At 51.3% G+C, this 17,872-nt stretch overlaps 1 protein-coding gene across 1 annotated transcript; it reads left to right on the forward strand.

Annotated features, from left to right (window-relative positions):
• The first annotated feature begins 594 nt into the window (after positions 1 to 594).
• On the forward strand, positions 595 to 15,869 carry ITGB2 (integrin subunit beta 2). The gene is made up of 16 exons (XM_080598776.1): positions 595 to 740; positions 7,775 to 7,841; positions 8,194 to 8,282; positions 8,556 to 8,739; positions 9,155 to 9,325; positions 9,579 to 9,820; positions 10,224 to 10,379; positions 10,980 to 11,075; positions 11,200 to 11,289; positions 11,612 to 11,752; positions 12,036 to 12,220; positions 13,053 to 13,297; positions 13,649 to 13,868; positions 13,974 to 14,179; positions 14,262 to 14,428; positions 14,704 to 15,869. Exons 1-16 carry the CDS (start codon positions 732 to 734, stop codon positions 14,767 to 14,769), a joined length of 2,334 nt encoding a protein of 777 aa, XP_080454902.1. The 5' UTR covers positions 595 to 731; the 3' UTR covers positions 14,770 to 15,869.
• The last annotated feature ends 2,003 nt before the right edge of the window (positions 15,870 to 17,872 follow it).

Here is a 17,872-nt window from a genome sequence, read left to right on the forward strand (position 1 = left end):
ATTAATTATCTAAAAAAATTAAGACACCATGTATTTTTTCCTTTAGCACCCTGAAGAGGTTAAGAGATAGTTGCTTGGTGTCAGTTCCTCTCTGCTTAGGGAAATTCAGCTGTGGGTGTGCTGGGAGGAGTAACTGCAGCCCGTATGTCAAAATCTGAAGGCTGCTCAAAAAAACACGTCATAAACTGAGCTTTGCCATGGTGAGAGCAGCACTGGCATCCTCCTTCAAACAGGAAGGACCTGTCCAGCCCTGCCACACCAGCAGCTCACCAGTGAGGCAAAAAACACCAGAGCCAGGCTGCGGCTGAAGGGGAGACCTCACTCCCCTGCTTCCCAAGCCAAGGGTACCAGCAGCTCCCCATGGGACCAGTTTTCCAGTTTCCCCAATACCAGCCTTGCTTGCCCACTGCACTGTTTCTGGAGATCTGTGCAAAACCAGAAGTGGGCATTTTTGGAAGGTCCCTTCACCAGGCGGGCTGGGGCATAGGGTCCAGGGGTGGGGCTCGGCCTTAACCGGGGTGCGCAGGGCAAGTTGGGTTTTGGGAAGGCACCCGCCCACAGCCACCGCTCTGACTTCCTCCTTTCTCCCCTAGCCAGCGACAAGGCAGAAGGAGGAAAGATCTGCACAGTGCAGAGCTCTGCACCAGCTGCTGCTCCAAGCCAGGCTAGAGAGCTTGAGGACCACCAGCCTCACTTCAGTCCCAGCAGAGGAGCCGAAGAGAGGGCTTGATATGAGGCAAGTATTGCATTTTGGTTTCGTACACCTCCTATCTTGGGGGAGGCAGATGGGTGACAAAGCAGTTTTGTAGCCAAGGAGTTTTCAGTGAATTTGTTTCATAATTCTTAATCCAACCTCCTGTCAGGCAAGTGCTTGGGTGTGCTGCAGCTTGATGTACAGCCATGGGGCTCATCACTCCCTCTGGTCAAGCGCAGCCTTGCCAAAGGCAGACTTGCCTGGTCTCCAACACATCTGCTTTCGGAGGTAGGAGTGAGCCTGGAAGTACAGGTGGTTATTATGGGCAGGTGTCAGACCCACAACAGCTCCTTCCTCACCTGCCTGTGGGCCTGGAAAGCAGAAGGGAGTTGGTGCAGTACGGCATGCTCCTGCTCTGACCCGGGGTGATCCCATTACACCCTCCCAAATGACTGTTGGGGGCTGCACCAGCTCCTGTGTGGGAGCCACCCAGAGCAGCCCACGTCTCCCTGGTCACTCCTGTGTGGCTGCAGGACGTGATCACTCAGATGGGGAGAGGGAGCCGGCATGTGATGGGATGGTGTGGCACAAGGATGACAGGAGGCTTGGTGCAGTGCCATTGCTGGCACACGGGCACAGAGGAACTTTCCCTGAGCGCAGGTCACACCTTGCACCTACGAACAACCTTGACTTTATTGTGAGTAGGGGTTGGTGCCAAAACAGTTGCAAATGGTCTGTCCCATCAGGGCTTGCTAAATGAGGATGCCTTTGCCAGGGAAGGTCAGGAAAAAGAGCTAGGAGAGGGGGTGAGATCCTTGCTCTTCTCCTTCACCTCTCTCTGTATGCATCACATTCTGCAAATGGCCACTGAAAATGCATGGCAGAGGCAGGGAAAGCAGCAGAGGCTGCAGGTGAGCTTTCCCTGGGCAGAGCAAGTCCTTCGCCAAGTCTCAGATACACAGGCAGAAGCTTGCTCGCTAATGCAGCAAAGGGAAAATGTAGGGCATATGAAGTACACCCCACGTGTTATGGAGAGGCCAGACAGACCGTCACTGTTCAGTTTTGAATCAGACTAAAGCAGACAAACTTCCATTTTCGATGATTTTTAAAAGGCTGTCTCCCAGCCTCACAGGGAGATGAAAAGCAAACTCACAAACGTTCACAGAGATACTGCGCCATGCGGCTGACACGGGTGCTGGTACATAGCTGCTGAAAAGTATGAGAGTTATAAATGTTGCATTCTTCTACCACGGTTTTCACATCCTGCTTTACTTGGTGGTTTTACACTCTGCCGACCATTACTCATCCCAGGGCTATTTCAACTGCAAGTGACCTCAGTGGGCTAGTGATCATGATGCCTGACTTATTTTCTCAGAGAAGGACACATCGCTTGAAACATGAGACAGTAGAAGTCTTCCACATCTGCGGCCTCTCTTGTGTCTCTCAGCACAGCCCCTTGTGCCAGGATCAGAGGTGGCTGGGCAGGTGCCCCAGTCTGGGTCACCACAGGCAGGAGGCAAACCACTTCTCCATGCCACTGCCAAAGGGTGGCATGCTCGCCAGGAGGCTTGCAGTCAGAAAGCACCAAGGACACAAGAAACAGCTTGTCTGTTCCTAAACAGCGTGTGGGTAAACATGTCCCTGGTTACTCTAGGACAAGCGCAACAGGACATTGGCACTGGTGACAGCAGGAGGCTCTGATCAGTGATCCAGGCAGACCCTGAAAGGCTGTTTTATATATCCATATTTACCTATCTCTATATAAGCAATGATAGATAGATAGATAGGTAGATAGATAGATAGATAGGAGATAGATGATGCAGGCAGACCCTTCAAGGCTACTTTTATTTATATATATACACATACATACACAGAGATAGATGTGTGTGTGTATATATATATATATATATATATATATATATATATATATAAATAAAAGTAGCCGTGCAGGGTCTGCAAGGCTACTTTTGTATGTGTATATATACACATACATACATAGAGATAGATGTGTGTATATATATATATACACATATGCACACACATATTTTGCACGGAGGGGATGCATCTGTCTCAGCCAGAGATTAGCCCTGTGTATGTCTGTCTGCCGTGATGGAAACTATCCATCTTGCCCAAACTAAGCAAAAGAAGTGACATCTACCTCCCCACCTTGCTGCGCCCCACACCACTCATTATCACACGTGCATGGCAGCCTCACTGTCACAGGCAGATGGTGCAAATGTTCTAAGAGTCCTTCCAGGATACTGCACATGGGAGACCATGCTCCTATTTCACAAGAAAACGTAGACAATTAGCAAAGCAGCGACGAAGATTTGCAGACAAAGGACCGCAACACCCATCTCTGCTGTTGAACGCCTGTCTTATTTATAGCAATGAGACTGCAGCTAGCTTTGACACTTCCCCTTCAGCCCTATTTATAAATCCCAGCTTGCTACCCAGTGCTGCTCTCCAGCCTGCTCCATCCCAGCAGCACCCCAGTACCCGCCAGGTGCCCCATGAGGCTGCCTTGCTCCGGTTTGCTCCTGCCAACATGTGGGATAACAGCACCTGGGGCTGTCCTTGCACATGTCCCCTGGGGCTGCCTTCACACTGCCTGTCTCGCAGAACCTGCCAAGCAGGATGAGCTGTGTGCATCCCTCTGCTTGCTGTAACTTTTGAAAGAGAGGGGAGAAACAAACCTGTCCCCAGCAAAGGACAGGCAGGAGCAATGCACGTGGGACCAGTCATGGCAATGCAAGTCCGGGACTGAGCCACATGGATGGCAAATGCAGATGGAGAACATGCTGCAGGGGCCTCTGCCTGCGGCCTCCTAACACAGTCAGACAGAAACCCTTCTCTGAGTGCTGTGAAGAGACAGACAAAAGCAGAAGCCCCATTTGTTCCCTTTGAAGGACACCCTACGTCACATACACACTCATCCACCCACATAGCAGTGAATAACTTCCCACCGCAGCAGAAGAAAAGGAAGCAATACACTTTCTGCTGCTGTTCTCCCCTTTACACCCCTGCTGTGGGGAAAGAAACAACTGTTAACGTTATAAAGGCATCCAAATCCAGTCCAGAAAATTAACCCTACAGTACAAAATTCATTAGCAAACAGAGCTGGGTTTACACTGAGGTTCCCAATCTATTTCTGCAGACTGGGAGGATTTTTTTAATCCCGTTGTAATTGGGGACCCACTCCCTTTTATGGGATGAACCTGTAAGTGTGAACCTACTAGTTCCAGCAAGACAGGCGCAAGATGCTCACAGAGCCTCAGTCCACAGCTGAGGCTTATACAAGCTCCCCCTACCCCGGCTTAAATAAGTCACACACAATCAAAGGCTTTTTCTTCCACAAGAGGGAGAAAGCTGGCATTAGGAGTCATTCTAAGAGGCAGACAAGAGGCGCACCAGCTGTGAAACACAGCTGGAGCCAGCTTGTGAGAACATGAAGAGTTTATCCTTCTGCACCTACCCCTGCAGAGCAACCTGACTGCAAGCATCACCATCCTGAGCTCACAAGGCCAAATCCCTTCTGACCCCACAACAAGGGAGGCCCCCAGGCTCTCTGTCTTTCTAAGGCAGCTCCCAGCGCCACTGTCCCCCTCAAATGCCCTCCTGCACCTCCCCCTCACAGCTGCCTCCCCAGACCTAAGCCACCTTTAGTAGTATCAGGAAAAACATCTACAGCTCTTTGCTTTACCTTTAAAAATAGAGTTTAACAGAGAGAAGGACCAGCCTTGTGGCTTGTAGAAGCACTGGAGCCCAGTTAGACACATTTGGGTGTCAGTCAGGGGAGTGTTGCAGGAAATGAGGGTGGGAGAAGCTCTTCCCTCCTGACAGCACCATAGCTATGGCGGGGGCACAGTCTGTCTCCGTTGTCCCAGTTTCTCCTCTTGCAACAAAGGCTTTGCAGAAATACAAGCTCATGCATTTTCTTCACCCCTGGGCACCACCAGAGCGCACTGTGACCTTCTGAGCACTGGGCACACCTTGTCCCAGGTTACCTCACTGCACTCCCACCAGAACGAGGATCTCTGCCAGTAATAACTCTGCCTTTAACAGTGCAAGAAGGAGCAGGGAGATGAATATGTTTTCTTACAGACCTAGAGAGAGGCAGCTGTAGGTTACTGCAGGGCTGGGAAAACCCTTGACCTTTCATGACTTTAACAACTTTTACCTGTTACCTGCAAGCCCAAGAAGTGCTGACAGAATTTGGAGGTGACAAAAATGTGTTCTTTGGCCAGCTAAGCAATGTGCAAGTGGCAAGTGTGTTTCACGCCTGTGGTCTGGTGGAGACCAGGCCATCACGTGGGCTCAGTTCATACCTTACCATGACATTTAAAGCAGCTAAAAATGAGTTGATCCATTAGGAACTAGAAAAATAATAGATGTGGGAATGTTTGGGAAATGCTTACACGGCCCAGGCACTCTTCGCCCCTGGCTTGTTACCTGTGGAACGTCCACAGAGACACAAGGGGCACAGTCACAGGCAAGGATGTGGCTGCAGCGTGCATGTTTGCTTGACAAAATGGCACAGCAGAATAGAGTCCTGTGCTGTGTCACCACAGGGGTTTGACCTGGTATGTGCAGATGTGAGGTGACACTGCTGTTGGAGTGCTGCTGGGGAGGTTGGCTCCAACATGGGTCTCCCAAGGCTGCAGATCTTCACATCCAGATGACTTCCACTATAAGCCATGGTGGCAGCCAGCCGTTGCAATCCAGTCACATCTCTGAGTCCATAGGACAGCTAGGCACCAAACCTCGCTGTGCAGTTGTCACAGAATGACACCCATCTATCTCCCTCAGCAGCCTCATAGAGCTAATAGGGTGCATCTGGTCTTTCTGTGCCCAAGAGAAGACCAGACCTTTATTCAAGGCTGACCAGTGTCATCCTTGACTTCTCTGGTGCCCTACAGCACCTGAGGAGCTAAACAGAGACATTCCCACGCTTCAGCAGCAGATCTGAGCAGCCGTATTTACCAGTCTGGCCTCAGCACCTTTTGAAAGTTTATCTCGCCTCTCGTTTCCTTTTCACTCAGAGCTGCTCAGTTTGGCAGGTTCGCAGGAGAAGCTGATGGTGCTTTACAGCACTTGCAGGAACCAGGGAGGGGCTATTTGGTTGCTCAGGGCAGTGTAAGAGCTATTACAAAACCAATGAACTGTCTTTCTGATGCTGTGTCTAATACTGTAAAAAAAGGAAATGTTTATTGTTTCTCTGTGCTTTTTTTTCCCCTTTTCCTTTTTTAACAAATTTCTCTTTTCTCATTCACCCGAATATGTCCATGTTGTAAGGCCACAACTCTGTTGGGTTTTGCTCTAGGGCTGTGCTGGGAGAAAGCTGTTATGAGAAACAATGGTGATAATGACCATGACTTTATCAACAGCATGGTAAAACCACTGCTCCTGGTGCAGTCCAGAGTGGCCACACTAAGAAGCATGCAGGCTCATGTCAACTTATTCCGGCCCTGCTTCAGCACACTGCAAGTGGGTGGTGGCAGCACACCTCCACTGTGTCCTCCACAGCAGCCCAGGGTGCTGCATGCTCGTTGCTCACCAGCTCACATTTCTGCTGATTCCTGAGAACAATTTTAGCCACTGGATGGTTAGCATTAGTTTCTGGAATCAGGAGGTGTACTTTGGAACAAGAAACAAGTAGTGTGAGCAGCTAGAACAATTTGCACCTGGAAAACAAATTTGAGAACAAGGATTTCAATCATGCTGTGAACTGCTGGTGTTACAGCACAAGTTGTGACTTGAGGACAGCAGGCACCTGGGGGCTTGCAGGAGCCCTGGACGATGTGCTGGGTGTCCTTCCCTGCACACTGGTCAGAGATGTGCAATCTCTGTGCACAGAGATGTGCAAAACCTCCACCCATGGTTTCACCCCCCAGCCCCCTCCCTGCTGCTCTAGAACAGTATGGATCTGATGCCAGCATCCTGCCCTTCCTCTTCATCCTGCACACTTGCACAAGAGCTAGTCCAGTGGTTGCCACACTGGCAGACTGGACCCCACCAGGCAGCTGGAGTGAGTCTCTCACTTCCCTTCAGTGGCCTCGCCCAGGAGATGGGACATGGCCCCCATGGGCGTGTGACCCATCCTGTACAGCACGTGTGCCACAGGGCTCACAGGCGTGCGGGTGGGAAGGTGCCACCAGCCTCTCTCATCCAGCATGGATGAAAAACGCGAGCCAGGGAAGGAAACGCTGTGTAAAGTTTCTCAGTCTCTCTTCAAAATAGCATCAGTTTCTCCCTGTGGAGAAGGAGAAGCATTTGCTCTTTCCCTTCTGCTCTCCCCTCATCAGAGCTGCCTGGTCCCTAGTCCTAGCAGGGTGGTGCCTGCTGTGGGAGCCTTTCTGCGGTGTAAGAGAGCATTTTTCTGTTATTTTGGCCAGTTGGACTAGTTCAGCTCATTTAAAGTTAAAGCCGGCAATAATGAGAAAGGGGGTTAGAAGTTTTCTTTTCCAGCACTTATCCCAAAATTGTATTTAAGGTTTGTACTGCTTGTTGGAAACCCTCAGCAGGAAAACTTATATTAATTCACTACATGAAATATTTAATTTCCTTGATGTATTAGTTAAATGTATAGAAAGTACCAACAGACTTCTTTTCTGTGCTGTTAGTTAATTCATCAAAAGGCTTCTTTTGTTTATTTTATCTCCAATTTCCATCCAAATGTAGCTTAACACAGAAGCTGAAAACTTCACATCTAGTAAAATGTAGTGCTTGAGATTTTCCAGTATTGCATATATGTGTAAACACAGATGTAAAAGAGGCTGGATAAATACCACCTCAAGCTATGTAGCAGTTTAGCTGAATGCGTACTGACACAGTGCAAGTTCCCGCCCTGCTGACTTTTGCATTTAGTCAAAAAGATGTATTTAATTGCTGACCGACTCATTTTTCTAAGAGCATGTGAGCTCTCATAGAGGGCACTCTCTCAGGACCTACTCTGCAGTGGGAAAGAGACATCCACCTGGTGCCACCATCCTTTGCGGCCACTTTCTATTGGGTTTGACGTCTCCCTTCCCTGTGGCTGCTGCGTGCCAGGCTGTCACAGGGGTGCCTTTTGTCTTGCAGAAAATGACACGTGACTGCTGCTTCTGGCTTCCAGCAGTGACCTGGGTGCTGCTGCTGGTGACAATGGGTGAGTCCCACCTGCCCTTCCTCCCTGCCTTATCCTGGCACCTAACATGGGCAATGAGACAGTGCTGGAGGCAACTGGAGGCAGGCACCGACACGGCACTAAACATGGCGCTGAGAGCCATGCAAGGGTCAGCCCTGCCTTTCCCAGGATCCGGTGTTAACTCAAGCCCACCCGGCCAAGGGACAGCAAGGCAGGGCCTCCAGCGTAGGTCTTCTAGGCTAAGTGGGCTCAAGGCGGTTGGACAGTGTGGGTGCCCACTGCTGGGAGTCTGAGCACCCCACAGCTGCTGCTGGGGCAGACTGGCTTCTCCTGGGTGTCCCACCATATCAAACTCATCTTCTCCCTGTTTCAGCCTTCACCATGGAGTGCCCCAAGATCAAGGTGGGGACATGCAAGGACTGCATCCAATCTGGCCCTGGCTGTGCCTGGTGCAAGAAGCCGGTAGGTCCATGTAGCCCCCCGTACTGTCAGTGAACGGAGAGCCACCCTGCATGCTGTACTAGTGCGGGCCTACTCCGTGGCGGAGCAGGTGGACAGCATCCTGGGAGAGTTTCATGCCCTACCTGCTCGATGAGGTCAGGAGGGCTTCAGCCTTCCTTTCTCCACCAATATCCCAGAGACCCAGCAGACATGGTTCGGGAGCTGGGTAGTGTGGTAGTGTGCCTACTTATCTCACACTCCTCTGATTTTTCCTGTTGATGTTGCAACACACAGAATTTCACCAAAGCTGGTGAGCCGGACTCCATCCGCTGCGACACCAGAGAGCAACTGCAGCAGAAGGGATGCCCACAAAGCGAGATTGAGTTTCCAGTCAGTGAAATTAAAAGGACACAGGACAATGCATTGAGCAATGATATACAGCTGACTCCCCAGGAGGTGCACCTGAAGCTGAGGATAGGTATGGCTTCTGCAGTGTTGGTAATAATCTTCTGCTCACCTCCAGGCTCAGCTGGGTAGCAACTAGAGCTCGCCAGCATTTGTTACACATGCTTTTTGCCTACCCACCCTGCTTCAAAACTGAATGGGCTGTTGGCAAGAGATTGCTCCTGCAGGGAAACTGAGGGCCCTCCTGGATAGAAGGGAATTACAGAAGCTGAGGAGTCCCAGAGGAAAAGCCCCAGTGAAGATGTGAAGATAGGTGACAGCTCAGAGAGGGCAAGGATGGAGCATGTAGCTATGCTGAGGCATGTTGTAGGTCACGTTTCCTCCACATTTCCTCCCAAAGAGAGAAGGATCCCAGCACGGGGTGGGTGATGAGGCAAGATATGACCCTGCACAGAACAGCTGCTGATCCTGCTGTCCCCGTCCCACAGGGCAGCCCGCTGTATTTGATGTGAAGTTTCGCCGTGCCTTGGGGTACCCCATTGATCTCTACTACCTCATGGACCTCTCCTACTCTATGCTGGATGACTTAGAGAAGGTGAAGAAGCTGGGAGGTGAACTGCTCAGAGCACTGGAGAGTACCACACCCTCTCGACGCATAGGTGAGCCTGTCTGGCACAGGGCCCCCACACAGCTGTTTGCTACTGGGAAGAGGTAGAGGGCAGAACAGAATGCGGGATGCAGGAAGTGTGAGCCATTCTCTGCCAAGCTGGAGAGCATGCCAGGGCAAGGGATGTGTATGCATACTTTGCACCCCACGTGGGAGCCAGGAGGTTGTCCATGCCCAGTGCCATGGGGACAACCGCTAGCCCCTACCTGCTTTTGCCCCTAATACTGCGGTCCTGGGCACCCTAGGTTTTGGCTCCTTCGTGGACAAGACAGTTCTGCCCTTCGTCAACACACACCCTGAGAAGCTGCAGAACCCTTGCCCCAACAAGGACAAGCAGTGCCAGCCTCCCTTCGCCTTCAAGCACATCCTCTCACTGACCGACAATGCTAAGAAGTTTGAGAGCGAAGTGGGGAAGCAGTTCATCTCGGGGAACCTGGATGCCCCAGAGGGGGGGCTGGATGCCATGATGCAGGCAGCAGTGTGTGGGGTGAGTCCCTAATGGGCTAGCCCCATGTCCTCCCTGCTTGCTGCAGCTGTGGGCAGGTGTGAGGTCTGCTGCCTCTCCTTACGGCTCCTTCATCAAGAGCTGGCTCTGTCCCTCTCCAGGCAGGCTGCAGATACACATCGTGTAATTTCAGGCCTGCAGTCCATGTGAAAGTACTAACTTGGCAGCCGGGCAGGTTATGCCCAGGCTGGGTACAAGAGAGCATTTCAATCCAGAGCCTCCTGAATCTGATCCCCGTAATCCTCCTCCATACCCTCCTCCATACCCTCCACCCCTTGCCATGGCTGATGTGTCCCATTCTTTGGCAACGGTAGTGCCAAGCCCAGGCACCACGGCCCCAGCCCTGCTCAGGGCCAGGTCTCAGTGCTGTCCATGCCACTTGCAGGACTTGATTGGCTGGCGCAATGTGACCCGCTTACTGGTGTACGCTACCGATGACGGCTTCCACTTTGCTGGTGATGGCAAGCTCGGGGCCATTCTGACCCCCAACGACGGCCAGTGCCACTTGGAGGACAACATGTATAAAAAGAGCAATGAGTTTGTAAGTACTCCAGGCTGTGTTCCCGGGTTTGCTCAGTGGCTCCGCACCCTCAGCCCATGGGGGCAGCTCCTGTTACCTCTGCAGTGGAAGCTGGCAGCTCCTGCGGGGCCCCAGGAGCCTGCCCCAGTGTGGCAGGGTGATGGATACGGTGCACCCTGGGAGCAGAGGTAATTCTGCCTTGGGTGCCCCAGCTCACGCCTCTGTTTCACCACTCGGCATCAGGCAATGAATTGCTGTTTGGGGTGCTCTGTGTGACCTTCCTCACAGCAACTCTATCAGCAAAAACCAGGCACTGACCTCCGAGGTAGCATGGAGGTAACCGGAGGCATCACCATTCAGGTGGCACTCTCCCTGTGTTTTACCCCAACTTCATTCCCACAAGCAGAAAAGAATGTCACTTAAAAGCATATCGCTGAGACCACAAGATCATCGTAACCTAAAAACTGAAGAGAGCTGCGCCTGAGCCTAGGCTTCCTTGTGGTCACACTGCCACAAGCTGCTGGTGGTGCTGGGACCGGACGGCGGCTGCACAACCCTGGTGGCCCACCTGCCTACTGGTGGGGGAGGTCACGCTCAGTGCAGCCCCCTCTCCTCACACAGGACTACCCCTCCGTTGGCCAGCTGGTCCAGAAACTTGCCGAAAACAACATTCAGCCCATTTTTGCTGTCACGAGTAAGATGGTAGACGTTTACAAAGTAAGTAGACTTCAGTTGGTTCAGGTGCTTCCTGCCCTTCCCTGTGAGGACAGATGTGCATCCGTCCTCCTGCTATTGCTGTTGTATGGGGGAAACTGCTCACTCCTTTGCTCTCCATTGGCAGAAGCTCAGTGAAATGATCCCAAAGTCAGCAGTGGGGGAGCTGAATGAGGACTCCAGCAACATAATTGAACTCATTCAGGTGGCCTACAATGTAAGTGACGGATGAGGATGTATTTTACCTATCTGGCAGGACTTAAGCAAGGAAAAGCTCCCATCGTGTATCCTCATCAACAGAGAGCTGGTGGAACTGGGGTTTAGGGGATGGGACATACTAAGCCACTCTGCCCATGGCAAGCAAGAAGCTTTCACCTCTCTGATGCCATTGCCTGCCATTCCCACCCCACTGCAGGAGCTGAGACTCTGGCCTGGAGTGCTCCCTGCCTTTGTCCCCTGGGCTGGCGGAAGCAAGCCCCCATCCTCTTGCTTCCATCTCTTCTTGGGCTGACTGCACTCTCTCCACCATTTCCTCACAGAACCTCTCTTCACGGATCATCCTGGACCACTCCACCCTGCCAGATGTCCTGGATGTCAAATATGACTCCATGTGCAATACAAAGAAGGTAGTCTCGGATGAAGCAAGAGGGCAGTGTGACAACGTAAAGATCAATGATGAGGTATGTTCTCCTGTATTAGGAACGCCATGCAGCTCACAAGTTCCTGCTGCCTTTCCTGTCTAACTGCAGGAACCCAGCCTGTTGTTCCAGAGTTTTCGTTCTCATGAATTTAAGGTCCAAAGTGTCCGAAATACAGTGGGAGAGGGGTGGATCCTCCATTGTGCTGGATGTGTGTGTGTGTGTGCTCAGCCTAGGGCTGATACCACCCTCTTATTACTGAAGCTATCTGATGGTCTCCAGCCCTTCCCTTCCCTTCCCTTTCTCACTTCTCCGCACCTTCTAGGTGACCTTCAAAGTGAAGGTCACGGCAAAGGAGTGTATCAAAAGCCAGTCCTTCACCATCCGGCCGCTGGGCTTCACAGACACGCTCACCGTCCACCTAGACAGCAACTGTGACTGCAACTGCAGAGAGCAGCCTGACCAAACTGCCTGCAGTGGAAAAGGCAACATCATCTGTGGGATCTGCAGGTGAGTGCTGTTCCACCCAAAATATTATTTCAAATGTGGCCAGAACTGGGGAGCTGCTAGGAGAGGGCTGTTGGGCCAAGCCGAGGGCAGCTGTGTGCTGTGCTTGGTTCCTCACAGCAACTTTTTGCCTGCAGGATGTGGGGCCTGGTGAGGGCTCAGCAGAGAGATTTACACTGGGCAGTCAGTCATGGGCTTGCCCTGAAGCTTTGAACCAATTTTCTTATTTGGAGCAGCAGTTAAAGCTCGTGGTGACAAGGGACACAGTGAGGTCTCTTCTGTTTGTGGAGTCTCTGCTGCTTTCCAAAGGGCATCCATGCATCCGCCCAACCAAACATCCAACCACCCTTCTATCTATGCAACTATCCACCCATCCAACCATCTACCAGCCCATCTGTCAAGCAGACGCAACTTTCTGTAGAAAGCTCTTTAAAATCTCACTTCTGAGCTGCAGTTCATGTATATCTTTAAGCATAATTGCTGCTTTATGGCCCTTCAGTGAGTGGGAGAGGAAAAGACTGGGTTTCCTCAGGAAACACTCAGATCTCCTTGCAAGGGTTTGGAAATTATAAATATAATAATGATTTCCGGGCAACCGTTTGGTGTTGTAAATATAACCAGCACAGAGAGCAGCATTTTTGAGGTCTGCCACTGACGTGCTGCCCAGAATTAGCACCAACACGTGGTGGTGCGGACGCCTGGTGACATGTTTGTTTCCGGTGAGGCTGTCCCAGATTTGCTCCACTTTGGCTGAGGTCTGAGCCCAGCCCTGCACATGCTCTGCAGCATTTCTTGCAGCTGATGACCCAGACTTGCTCCTCTCCTCTCACGGCAGCTGCAATTCAGGCTACACGGGGAAGAACTGCGAGTGCGAAACCAAGGGCAAGACCAGCAAAGAGCTGGAGGGCAGCTGCCGGAAGGACAACAGCTCAGTCATCTGCTCAGGACTAGGGGACTGCGTGTGCGGGCAGTGCGTCTGCCACACCAGCGACGTGCCCAACAAGCAGATCTATGGCACCTTCTGCGAGTGTGACAACATGAATTGCGAGTTCCACAACGGCTCCCTGTGTGGCGGCACAGGTGAGCAGCTGGGCTGCCTGAGCGTGGGCAGAGGGAGGGTCATCTCAGTGCCTGAGCTGCACAAGCACATTTTCATGCTGCCCTCACAAAACCCCTCCTGGAAAGGCAGCCCCAGTCCCAGCGCAGTGGCTTCTTCCAAGCAAGGATGTGGCCAGAGCTGGCAGAAAGTGACCAGCTCCCACTTTTCACTCTTCCCCCATACCCATCCTCTGTGTACCAGGGAAGATACCTCTGGATAACGTGTGGGTAGAGTAGACAAGCTGCATTGTCAGGGCAGCTCCCTGCAGCCCCCTCCTCTGTAGGCAGCCCTGAGCCTTGCAGGACCATGAACAGAGAGGTTTCCCCCCACAGAGCGCGGGCACTGCGACTGTGGCAAGTGCAGGTGCACGTCTGACTACCAGGGCAGCGCCTGCCAGTGCAAGAAGTCGACAGAAGGCTGTTTGAACATCCGGGGGAAGGAGTGCAGCCTCCGTGGCTCCTGCCACTGCAACCGCTGCCAGTGCCGGGGGGGCTATCAGCCCCCGTTCTGTGAGGAGTGCCCCGGCTGCCCCTCGCCCTGCAGCAAATACGTGTGAGTGATGGGGCTTCGTGGTGGGGCAGGTGTGGGGACGGCCACTGCTGGGCTGAGGGGCTCTGCCACTGCTGTGGAGATAAGTCACAGCCACCTGTGTTGCAGCTCCTGCGTGGAGTGCAGGGCCTTCCAGAGTGGGCCACTGGAGAAGAACTGCTCTGAGGCCTGCAGCAACATCCAGTATGCTGAAGGGTCACAGGCAGGGAGCCGGCAGTGCAGGGAGAAGGACTCCAAGAACTGCTGGATCTCCTTCCGCATGTCCCAGGATGATGGAGAGGAGATGTACACTGTCACTGTTGACCCTAAGAAAGGTACCCCCGCCCCAGTCCTTGTGCCCCTGCCCTACCAGCTCTCCCAGGGGCTGCAGATGAATTGTCCATGTTTGCTCTACAGAGTGCCCGGAGCCTCCCAACATCGCGCTGATTGTAGGTGGGACCATTGCCGGTGTGGCTCTCATCGGCCTGGTGCTCCTGCTGATCTGGCGGCTCTTGACAGAGCTGTTTGACCGCCGGGAATACCGCAGGTTCGAGAAGGAGAAGTCCAAGGCCAAGTGGAACGAGGTAAGAGAATCTGTCTGCAGAAGTGGGGCACACTGGGCCTTGGGACACCCGCATGCAGGGAGCATGCAGGGAAGATGGGCACGGAAGGGACATCTTTTGCAGAGGCAGCCATGGCTGGCAGTGCCCGGAGTGTTGCAGACCTGGATCTTCCCACTGCTTGACCTTGGGGCTGCCAGTGCTGTCTGCATCATTCAAAGTCAGGGAGGGGTGGGTAACACACTGCTGAAAATCCAATACTGGACAACACTGAGCAACTTTCACCTTTTTCCCTCCAGGCTGATAATCCTCTATTCAAGAGTGCCACCACCACCGTTGTGAACCCCAGATTCGATGGGCAATGAAGTGGAGCAACACCTGTCAGCACTGGGCCTCACCATTAAATAAGGAAATGCCAAGCTAAGGAAATCTCAAACTAAGGCTCCCACCTCTTCTTTATTCTGCTGGTTTGTTCCCTTCTTCCAAGAGGCCACCAGCACATCACGTGCTGACTGAGGGTCTGCATGGCACCTGTCTCTCTGCATGGCGCTCGCTGGTTGTGTTTTGGGAGGAGAGAACAGCAGCAGCTTTGCCATGGACAGAGCTGCAGAGCATGTCTCACCAGCAGGGAAATACTATAGCTCCCATATCAGTTACCGTCTGTCTCAGCTAACTTTGCCTTGTGGCATGACCTTCAGACATCAAGTTCCAAAAACAGCGTAGTGCACATAGTGCTTCCAGCCGTGGTTTCAAAACTGCTATTTCCTTTCTGCTCTGGCAGGCTCCGCTCCGAGGCTCCTCCATGCCCAGCCTTCCCCTGCTTCACTGCTCTCCACTGTTGCATTTGCAGCTTGTTTCTAAAGTACTCACTTCTGAGAAGGATGTGGAGGGCCCCCAGGCTGGGGGTCTGCTCTGGATGTTGCTGTACCTGGAGGTGATGGGCAGCAAAGGGAACGTGCACTGATTTTTTTCCTAAATCATCAGCTGCTCCTCAATGTCAATCCCTTCTCAGAGCTACCGCGGGCTCCTCCACATTTCTACCTGGGCTCCTGCAAGCTTGGCTTACCTCCAGCAGGCCTTGAGACTGCTGCATGACAAGGAAGCAAAGGAGCAGCAATCTGAACCATAGAACATCAGCACCAGAGGTAATGAACATGTGAAACATCGCCTGCAGCTCAGACCTCAGCAACAGCTTCTTCTACCATCTTCCAGGTCTAGATCTACATCAGATATGCTCAGGACCAGGAATGCAAAAGACCTGGCATTACACAGAGCATCTCCAGCTCAGTGCTTTTTCAAATTCTGTACAGCAGCTAGTTCCTCTTATGCCATCACCATTATTTTGAAATATGTGTACAGTTTGTATTTGCTTCAAGTTTGGGAATAATTTGCATATAGCTGTATTATGTCAAATCTCTGTTTGCCCTATGAATATGTTTAAAGTTAATAAAAATTAATATATAAATACATCTGTCCTACTAAGAATCAGGTGCTAGGGCAGCAGCTGAAGCACTTATCAAAAAAACTTCAGCCAAGTCCCATCACAGATGCCAGCATCTCCCACAGATGAAGTGCTTGGGGAAGATGCTGGCTAGAGAAACACGCTGTCTTTATGCTGATTTGGCAGCTATGTCCTGAAAGGTGCTCCCTTGCAAGTCCAAAACAGCTTACAAAATAATGCAAACCAATTCTTGTCCCTGCCTATGAGCAGCTACACATAAACCACCTTAAACAAGAGTGGCTGTACAATATCAGATGGAAGGTTAATTTGGGGCATTTAGCTGTTCTCCAGCAATGACTGTCAAGGTCTGTGGCAGAGTAAGAAGGAAGGCACATCTGATACTTCCCCCAGACTTTCCCAGTTTGCAGCTATTTTTGGCTCAAGGACCCTGATTCAGTGCAGCTCTCATGCACCCCACACCTGGCTGTGTGAAGACTCCAGAGGCACCGCTCTGGGTCTTTGATGCAATGCCCATTGCCAAGTACCCAGACAGAGGCTTTTATTACTTGAACATGAAGAGAGAATCTCCCTTATCCGTAGTTGCAGGTCTTACTGCTGGCATAGGCTGTGCAGTACAAGCACAAATGTGAACAAGTTTAGCAGAACAGATAGAGAAACTCAATGGGGGACGCAAGCACAGAGATCCAGACCTTTTCAAAAAGAAATATGACCAGTTATTGCATTAGACAGAAGTATATCCTAGGGTATGTACAAAAGCCAAGAGGAAAAACAGTGAGCTAAGAGAGTCCTTCATGCCCCTTGGTCTTGCTTTAGCCCAAAGACTTGGTGGTGGAGCCTGTGGAGACCTGCCTGCAACAGTCATAAGTATTTCACAGGCAGGTGTGAAGTGGCCCTTCCTCCAGACTTCAAGCAGTGACACAGAACATCCTTTCTTAAGGTTTATTTCTATCAAAAATAAATTAGCTGTATTTTCCTTGACTTGGCGAAAGAAAGCTAGCTGATTTTCAACCAAGAACCTTCCAAACACTGTTTCAAAATCACAAATTAGCTCACGTTCCCAAGTTCACCTGAAATATAGCACATCTAAGCAGGGCACACCTTTTGAGCACACTGGCCAGTGCACACACACGGAAGCTGAGACAATGCTGTTTTCAATGTCTTGGTGACTGCTGCTTGTGAGGGGCACAGGAGGTAAGGAAGCCAGGATGGAGGCACTTACCCACATAGCACACAGACAGCAGTGGAGTTAAAAGAAATGTGTCTCGATGGAAAAGCAATAAAGAAAAAGGGTTGCAAATTTTAAATAGCATTTTCAAATGCAAGAATTGCAGGCCAAATACATGTGTATTTTCAGTACTTAAAGGAGGCTTACAGAAAAGATGGATAACAACTTTTTGCTCAATCAGATAATGACAGGACAAAGAGGAATGGTTTTAAACTAAAAGAGGGGAGATTTAGATTAGAGATTAGGAGGTAGTTCTTCACTCAGAGGTGAGTGGTAAGGCACTGGAACAAGTTGCCCAGAGAGGCTGTGGATGCCCCATCCCTGGAGGTGTTCATGACCAGGTTGGATGAGGCCCTGGGCAACCTGGTCTAGTGGGTGGTGTCCCTGCCCTTGGCAGGGGGGTTGGAACTAGATGATCTTTAAGGTCCCTTCCAACCCAAGCCATTCTATGATTCTATGATCTATTTTTCAAACTGTGGGGTAGCTTTTGGATTATTTATGTGAAAATACCAGCAATATGACAGGGATATGTTTCTTTCACAGACACGGATTACTAAGGTGTTTCAGAAGGAGAAATGTGACTCTGCCTGCAGAGTGCCTCAAAATGGGTGCTGCATGAGCCTGCTCAGCTCCAGAGCCATGGGTGCAATAGGCAGCCTCATGCCTGCAAGCAAAGCCTTCTAAGTATGAAGCTGAGATACCTGGAGATATCTCTCATCCAACTGGAAAAGGATGGAGGGGAGGATAAAAGGTGGGGAAAGACCAGATTTTGGTAAGAGTT

This window comes from Anser brachyrhynchus (assembly GCF_964034855.1).
Source record: "Anser brachyrhynchus genome assembly, chromosome: 7".
Taxonomy (NCBI): domain Eukaryota; kingdom Metazoa; phylum Chordata; class Aves; order Anseriformes; family Anatidae; genus Anser; species Anser brachyrhynchus.

What these genes read in the sequence shown, in the direction of transcription:
- ITGB2 (XM_080598776.1), top strand. An exon ending in TCGCCCTGCAGCAAATACGT is followed by an intron (nt 13,869 to 13,973) that starts GTGAGTGATGGG and finishes CCTGTGTTGCAG; the next exon opens with CTCCTGCGTGGAGTGCAGGG. An exon ending in CACTGTTGACCCTAAGAAAG is followed by an intron (nt 14,180 to 14,261) that starts GTACCCCCGCCC and finishes TTTGCTCTACAG; the next exon opens with AGTGCCCGGAGCCTCCCAAC.